Below are 8,666 nucleotides of genomic sequence, written 5' to 3'. Positions count from 1 at the left end.
CTGTCATCCAATAGCAGTTTGTTTGTGAGTCAATCTTCTTTTCTTATTTTGTCACGGTCTTGGTTAGGAGATTTAATTTTGCTATATCTTAATTCCTACCCATCAAAGAAGAGTTCCTAGATGCCCTTCTAGGCAATCATAGTTCATGAGGTGACTCGTCGCAATGTGATCCATTGTGTTCAATTGTTCAGGGAGAGAAACCAGCCAATGTGATCATTGGTGTATGCATTTTGTTGCATGCTTTTAGGATAGGATGTAATGATGACGGAATTGCAAAATTTTATAAACGATTGATTGTATTTTATCCCAACTATTACGAATATTTTTGTAAGTTCGTTGCTCGTTTATGTGAACGTGTGTAGATGAAATGGAACTATAGACTGTTTGATCATGAATCGTGTTTTATGTCAATGATCATGCTTATTTTGGAAGTTCGTTGCTCGTTTATATAGATTGTGCGGATTCATTAAAAGCAGCGGATCATGCTTTTTTTTTTCTGACCATTATACTTATTGTGGAAATTCGTTGCTTGTATACACGGATGTATATCATTTCATCGTTTATGTGGATGTATACGGATGGATCATAATTCATTAAAAACGATGGAAATTTGTCATTTGTATACGCAGATCTACATCATTTTCTCATCTATGTAGGCGAATGCAGATGGAACAATAATTCCTTAATAACGGTTGTTGTGCTTTATCTAGACCGTCATGCTTTTTATACAAGTTCGTTGTGTGTATACATGGATTGACGTCATTTGATCGTATCATGTTTGGTCATTTGCGCCCCATTTGGTTATAATTTTGGTGACTCACATGTTCCTTTACGTGTATAGAAATGCCCTGAAGGAGCATAATCTGTCATGTTGGAATAATTGTAAATGTATGTCTAGATTTTTTGCCAATTGTATTGCTTTGACATTTATGTTATTTTGACTGTACAAGGGAGGTATTACAGAAGATTTGGCGATATCTACAACAGGGATCATTCAAACCACTGAGAGATGGAATGCAATAAGGATTTCAACACTAAGGATTGTAATAGTGCAGCTGATATCAATTGTGCTCCAGCCCCTTCTCATCCTAGCAAGACGTCATTTTGGACATGATGTAGTGCTTGCCAAATGAAGTTTGAATACTTAATCTGCTACTTAAACAAGCAACTTCGTTGCCGTAAACCCTATGTCACTGTTGAGATTCCACCTCCACCAATAGATGGAAATTGTTCATCTAATCCGAAGGGTTTTTCCAAAGCACAACCGTATCCCTCAACAAGCTTCTCTGGAATTCATTTGCCAGAAAAGCTCACTTCTTCATATGGCACATTAATCAAATTTTCAATTGATAAAGCTGCCCCTGCACCAGCATCATATTCTCCTCACTCAGGCGTGCTTGAGCCTGTAGTCCGGCATCGGAAGAGGGGCCATGAGGAGGCAACAGCTGCAGTCAGAGAGAAATGGTCTGAGAGGATTCAAATGTCTAAGAAAGCTAATAGTGGTTCAGTGGGCATGTCTTCTGATGTCAACTCCCTAGAAACTGAAGGGATTAAAAAAAGGCGGGTTGGTGAAGGTGGCATAAATAAGAAAGTCACAAAAGATGCTAGCCAAGTGACATTTGCAAATGGTAAAGCACTTGGCACAGGAAGTACGTCTGGATCCCGAAAGGGCCAACTGGAGGATAGGAGAAGGGTCAATTACAACGTGATTAATCAGATCAACGGTCTAAGGAAACAATCTCTGACAGAAACACGAAAGATGTTGATCGATAAAGCAAAGAAGAAAATTTTAAAGGAGCTTCATGAGTGTGGTGAGAAAGAACTTGCAGATGGACTAAATTCTTCACAAGGAAAGGTCAAGCAGAAGTACAACGAAGAGCAGAAACCTCCTGCAAATGGTTCAAAGACTGCTGCAGTTAAGCATAGGAAGCCTGTGGATGGTAAAGACGGAGTTCATATCAAAAAGACTTCCCATGCCATTTCTAACGTTGAATCTGAAGCAGAGAACTGTCTTCAGGCAAATGCTTGTTGCAGACCCAGATTTTCATGATTTCGACAACGATCGGACGGAAATTTCGTTTGCTGATAATCAAGTCTGGGCTACTTACGATGATGATGATGGGATGCCCCGTTACTATGCTCTAATCCACAATGTCATTTCATTGAAACCCTTCAAGGTGCACATAAGTTGGCTTAGTACCGAAAGCAACCAAGAAATTGGCCCTTTGCGTTGGGTTGGATCTGGGTTTGCCAAGACCTGTGGGGATCTGCGTGTTAGAACATGTTGTATAGTTTTGTAGGTTTTCCTTTACATCTCTTCTTTCTCTTTGGTCCCACATAGGAAGAATGCTAGACTCCTTTACTCCTCTAAGCCTATATAAAGGCTTCTCATGTACATTGTTTCCCATACCATTATAAGAGAATAAATACCATTCTCTTTTAATCTTTCTTTCTTATCATGGTATCAGAGCCAAGATCATTGTCTTGAAGAGTACGCTCTGCGGTTGCCATCAATTGGATCTTCCACATCAGAAATTAAGACAATGAGCTCATTATCTTTTAAAGTATGCTCTGCGGTTGCCATAAATTGGATCTTCCGCATCAGAAATTAAGATAATGAGTTTAGGGCTTTTGGGCCATCATCCTTGCTCGTTCTAATCCGCGCTTCTTCTTTCTCGATCCTTTCGATCACCTCAATCCATATTTCTAGCTTTGCTAGTGATTTCTTTTTCTGTCGTCATGGGTGATTCTAGTGACCATATTGACGTCAAACTCGATGGTTCAAACTATTCTCTTTGGAAACCATCGGCAATGGCAGCACTTGTTTATCGCGACTTGTTTGAGCATGTTGAGGGACTTTGTCCTTGTCCTGGTGCTCTTAAAAGTGAATCATCTGATGAAGTTGCGAAACGTGCCGCTGAAATTCGAGCATGGAATGTTGCTGATCGGAAGGCATGGGCTATCATTTTTGGTTCCATTGATCCTGCTCTTCGCCCACAATTTTCTAATGTTGTTGAGGCGAAAAGTTTATGGGATCAGCTTGCCGAGATGTTCACCCAGACATGGGACATTCGAGTTTATCAGTTGGAGCAAGAAGTTTACAGTGCTACGCAAGGGTCTCGCTCTATTCGAGATTTCTACAATTACATGCACTCACTTTGGAGTCAACTGGATATTCTTGCTCCTATTCTCTGCCCATCATGCTTGAACTATACTCGGTGTCCATCTACTCGACTTCAGACTCAAGATAGGTATCGTCTACATTCTTTTCTTATGAAGCTCGGCTCTCCCTATGAAGGTGTTCGCAGCCAACTTCTTCACCGCTCTCCAAGACCATCCCTCCTTGACGCTGTCAAAGAATTACAGTATGAGGAAACTCGTCTTGGTCTTCTTTCCTCCTCGGCAGTTTCTGATTCAACTGCTATTTTGGCTGCTCCACCACGTGTTCCGCCTACAGTTTTGGCTGCTCCACCATGTCCTTCGCCTACTCGTGGTCCTCGCCGCCTTTCATGTACGTATTGTCATCGTCCTGGTCATGACGAGTCACATTGTTGGAAGAAGAGGAATGCTTCACGCCTTTCTGCATCACCACGAGTCACTACCGCATCTCCAATCTCTCAACCTATTACTCTGGTTTCTCCCTCTACGGATGACCGTATTGCTGCTCTTGAGGCACAACTTGCCCGTTTGAGTCCTTTTCTACCCAGGTCTTTTCCCGATTCTGGTACTTCTACAACTCTCTCATCTGCTGGAAGCACCGCTGTAGCTACTCCACCTTCAGGTGATATTTCTACTACTTGGGTACTTGACTCAGGAGCTGCTAGACATATGTCTACTTCCGCTGTTTTTCTCACTAAGCTCTCTGAGCTCAAGCAACTAACACATTTCTTTACTGCTAATGGTTCTCCTCTACTAGCTACCCGACAAGGTACTCTTACCGTCTCTGAAGATTTCAATGTCCTTGATGTGTTACATGTTCCCTCTTTGGCTCTCAATTTATTATCTGTTGGACAACTCACCGATGCTGGATGTACTGTAAGCTTTACAAATAGCTCTTGCTTTGTGCAGGATCGTTTGAGTGGCAAGATGATTGGCAGGGGCAGTGAGACGGGATGGACTTTATATTATGCAACATCTCCATCTTCCAACTTCCTCTCTTCCTCATCCTGTGTTGGCTACCCTCGATCTTGTTCGGTGGCATCAGCGTCTTGGACATATTCCGTCTTCTCGTCTCACCATCCTTCACCAACAAGGTGCTTTGGGTCCTATTTCTTCTGGTAGTCTTCCTCCATGTTCTATCTGCCCTTTAGCCAAGCAATCTGCTAAGCCTTTTCCTGTTAGTAACTCTAGAACTAGTGCGATCTTCGATCTTGTTCATTCTGATGTTTGGGGTCCTGCCCCGCTCTCTTCCAAGAATAGTTTCAAATATTATGTATCTTTTATTGATGATTATTCTCGTATACATGGGTCTATCTTATGCGTCAACATAGTGATTTCTTTACTATCTATCAGTCTTTTACTTCCATGGTTTCCACACAATTTAATACAAAAATCAAAGTTTTCCGTTCAGATTCAGGGGGAGAATATCTCTCTGGTGTCTTTCGTTCCCTCTTAGCTAGTGATGGTACACTTCCTCGGTTATCTTGTCCTAGGGTTCCAAACTCAAAATGGAGTTCTTTGAACGCAAACACCGTCATATTCTAGAGACCACTCGAGCTCTCTTACTTGGCACATCCGTTCCCACCGAGTTCGGGCGAGGCTCTTCTCACGTGTTCATCTAATAATCGCCTACCCTCATCTGTTCTCCATCAAGACACCCCGTTTCAGCGCCTCTACTCTCGACCTCCTAGCTATAATCATCTTCGAGTTTTTGGATGTACTTGTTTTGTCATTCTTCCACTCACTGAACGTACAAAGCTTACCGCCCGCTCTATCCCATGTGCATTCTTGGGTTACAGCACTGAGCACAAAGGTTATCGTTGTTATGACCCAAATGCGCGACGTATACGTATTTCTCGTGATGTTACGTTTCATGAACACATCCCTTTCTTTTCAACAAATACTACACCTCATGTTTCGTCTCCTGTTCCATTTATGGATTTTCCTCTACCTGATCCTTCTAGTCCCTCTTCTACATCGGATCTAGATATATTGCCACCTTCTCCATCTTCACCTATCCCTTGTGCTGCACCTCGTGCTGTATCTGCCCTCGACCATTCTGCACAACTAGAGCCACGCCGTAATCCTCCTCGAGATCGGCGTCCACCTGCCCGGTATGTTGCTGCTACTTCTTATTCTACTGAGTTTCGATCCTTTTTAGCTGCTGTTCATGTTGTACAAGAACCTAATAGTTATCGCGAGGCAGTTCAGCATGTAGAATGGCGCCAGGCTATGTCTGAGGAACTCTCGGCTTTGGAGACTACTGGTACTTGGGAGCTTGTGCCTCTTCCTCCAGGTCGCTCCCTCGTATCTTGCCGATGGATATATAAGATTAAGACTCGTTCTGATGGCAGTATTGAGCGTTACAAAGCTCGTCTGGTTGCTCGAGGTTTCTCGCAAGAGTATGGTATCGACTATGAGGAGACCTTTGCTCCCGTAGCAAAGATGACATCTATCCGTGCTTTATTAGTTGTTGCTTCAATTCGCAGTTGGCCTCTCTTTCAGCTTGATGTGAAGAATGCTTTTCTTCACGGTGATCTTCAGGAAGATATCTTTATGCAACCTCCGCCTGGTCTTGCTCATACCTCTGGACAGGTTTGCCGCTTGCGACGGGCTCTTTATGGTCTCAAATAGGCCCCTCGTGCTTGGTTTGAGAAGTTCAGTGATGCTATTCAGTCTGTTGGTTTCATTCAAAGTGAGGCTGATCATGCTATGTTTGTTCATACCTCTTCTTCAGGCTGCACTATTCTTCTTCTTTATGTTGATGATATGGTCATCACCGGAGATGATCGTGACCATATTGAGCATACCAAGCGGCACCTTCAGCAACATTTTGCCATGAAGGATCTAGGACCACTGCGCTATTTTCTTGGGCTTGAGATTGCTCGCAGTTCACGTGGTATTCTCATTTCTCAGCAGAAATATACCGCTGATATTCTGTCCAGGGCTGCTCTATCAGATTCACGTACTGCTGCCACTCCTATTGAGCTAAATCAAAAGTTTTGCCCAGACGATGGAGAACCTCTTTCTGATGTCACCCGCTATCGGACCTTGGTTGGCAGTCTTATTTATCTTACTATCTCCCGACCCAACATCGCCTATGCTGTTCATGTTGTCAGTCAGTTTGTTGCTGCTCCTCGAACAACTCATTATGCGGCTGTTCTAAGGATTCTGCGCTATCTTCGAGGCACTTTATCGCGTTCCTTATTTCTACCATCCTCTCTTCTGCTCTCAAGTTGCGTGCCTATTTTGATGCTGATTGGGCTTCCAATGTCACTGATCGCAAATCTATCACTGGTTATTGCATTTTTCTTGGCGATTCACTTATTTCTTGGCGTTCCAAGAAACAACATATTGTCTCACGCTCCTCTACAGAGTCCGAGTATCGTGCTATGGCCGACACTACTGTTGAGATTGTTTGGCTTCGCCGCTTACTTGCTGATATGGGAGTTTCACTTCTGGATCCTACTCCTCTGCATTGTGACAACAAGAGTGCCATTCATATCGGTGCAAATCCAGTCTTTCATGAGCGTACCAAACATATTGAGATCGATTGTCATCTGACTCATCATCATCTCCAAGCTCGCACTATTTCACTTCCTTTTGTTGGAACCGAGAATCAACTTGCCGATTGTTTTACGAAGGCTCTTACATCACAACGATTTAAATTTCTTCTTTCCAAACTCTTGTTAGATGATCCACCTTGAGTTTGAGGGGGGGTGTTAGAACATGTTGTATAGTTTTATAGGTTTTCCTTTACATCTCTTCTTTCTCTTTGGTCCCACATAGGAAGAATGCTAGGCTCCTTTACTCCTCTAAGCCTATATAAAGGCTTCTCATGTACATTATAAGAGAATAAATACCATTCTCTTTTAATCTTTCTTTCTTATCACTGCAGATTGGGAAATCTGTCATCTATGGCTCCCTTAATTCTTTCTCTCACACGATGAGGTGGACGAAAGGCGCAAGGGGCTTAATTCAGATTTATCCCTTGAAGGGAGATGTTTGGGCTCTGTATAGAAAATGGTCTCCTGATTGGAATGAGTCCACTCCAATCGAGGTAGTACACAGCTACGATATGGTTGAAGTGATTGAAAACTGCAGCGAGGACCGTGGTGTAACCGTTGCTCCACTCATCAAAGTCTGTGGATTCAAGACTGTGTTTCAAAAGCATCCAGATCCATGTAAATTATGGACGATTCCAAGAGAAGAAATGTTCCGGTTCTCTCATCAGGTCCCAGCTCACTTGCTTACAGGTGAAGAAGGTCCAAATGCTCCCAAAGGATGCTGGGAGCTTGATCCTGCATCCACACCTTCGGAGCTTCTTCAAGTGGTAACACAAGGACAGAGAGGAGAAATGGAGGGACATGCTGATGCCATCAACGAGCACTTGTCTGCTGATTCTTGAAAGTCCAAGGAAAAAGAACTGACAGAAAATGGGGAAACTGCGGATATGGCTGGTAATAATGGGTAAATAACAATTCTAAATTTTGATCAAGGTCAAAGATCTTCATAAGACTAATCTCAGCATTATAGGTAATTTTGGGGACAACTGATTTTCTTTACTAGAATTAGGTCAGTTGTTGCTTTTCTAGTGAAGATGTCTGATTCTCTTCATTAAAACTGTTTTAGTGATATGGATTACAAAGTTGGCCAAATCTGTATGATCTGCCTGAAACTTATCATTTTATTTTTTTAATCAGATGTATGAGATATTCATTATGAGCATGAATGTTCATTCTTTTCTTAGCCCTCTTCAGATTGTACCGTTGCCTTTTGCTTTTAATGTTTGCATTGGCATGTATGGGATGGCCGATGAAAGTTCAGTATCTCTGCTGAGACTCTACTCATAATTTCATGAAGTTTTGGAGTTCTTGGCGATAGAAATTGATACGTCTGTATTACCTGTTTTATCTTGAGTAGCCTCTACATGACTAGCGGTACGAATAAGTGCAGTGTAGGTCAACATATAAATACATCTTTGCATGTGTACCTTCAGTAAGTGAATTGGCTAAGACCTGCCTCTGATTGGAGTAAGGTGAAAATTAAACCCAACTAGTGATTTGTTGTTTGGCGTTGCTAAGAAATGCAAATAAATATTTGTAAACAATAAGAAAAGTTGGCTGATTACAAAAAATGTCGATACAAAATTCAAACGAGAGTTGTTAACTCGGTAGTTATGTGGTAATTTAATAGGCAAAGAGCTGGTGATGAGTCACAACAATTTAGATTGATAATCTCCAAAAAGAGCTAGTGAATGAAAAGGATTACTAATCAAGCCTAAGTAAAATTTATAAGTAAATATAAAAATTGATAAATTAAGAAAAACAATTAAACTTTGATAAGTAGCCTAAATGAAAATTTGTTACCCAAAATAAGTTGGTAATTTATCTGAAAAAAGTTGATAATTTACTCTAATTAGGTTGGTAATTTCATAAAAAAAATGCGGTAAGTTGGGAAGTTATGCAAATAAAAGTTGGTAAATTAATACATACAGAAGATGCCAA

The 8,666-nt window shown here is 41.7% G+C and overlaps 1 protein-coding gene and 1 pseudogene across 1 annotated transcript; both read left to right on the top strand.

The window, feature by feature from the left end:
• The first annotated feature begins 1,009 nt into the window (after positions 1-1,009).
• Positions 1,010-7,567, top strand: LOC115678975 (uncharacterized; annotated as a pseudogene).
• Positions 5,774-6,818, top strand: LOC130140228 (uncharacterized). The gene is made up of 2 exons (XM_056319074.1): positions 5,774-5,950; positions 6,004-6,818. The coding sequence occupies exons 1-2, from the start codon at positions 5,780-5,782 to the stop codon at positions 6,721-6,723; spliced, it is 891 nt and encodes a 296-aa protein (XP_056175049.1). The 5' UTR covers positions 5,774-5,779; the 3' UTR covers positions 6,724-6,818.
• Positions 7,568-8,666: the final 1,099 nt, after the last annotated feature.

Source organism: Syzygium oleosum, unplaced genomic scaffold (assembly GCF_021117445.2).
Source record: "Syzygium oleosum isolate NSW1041296 unplaced genomic scaffold, Sole_v2.1 Sole_v2.17, whole genome shotgun sequence".
In the NCBI taxonomy this organism is placed as follows: domain Eukaryota; kingdom Viridiplantae; phylum Streptophyta; class Magnoliopsida; order Myrtales; family Myrtaceae; genus Syzygium; species Syzygium oleosum.
This window is presented reverse-complemented; position numbering and strand designations above follow the sequence as displayed.

Coding starts and splice junctions, on each gene's coding strand:
- LOC130140228 (XM_056319074.1), top strand. CDS start 5,780: ATGGTCTCAAATAGGCCCCTCGTGCTTGGTTTGAGAAGTTCAGTGATG. Junction 5,951..6,003: donor GGTCATCACCGGAGATGATC/GTGACCATATTG, acceptor TTTGCCATGAAG/GATCTAGGACCACTGCGCTA.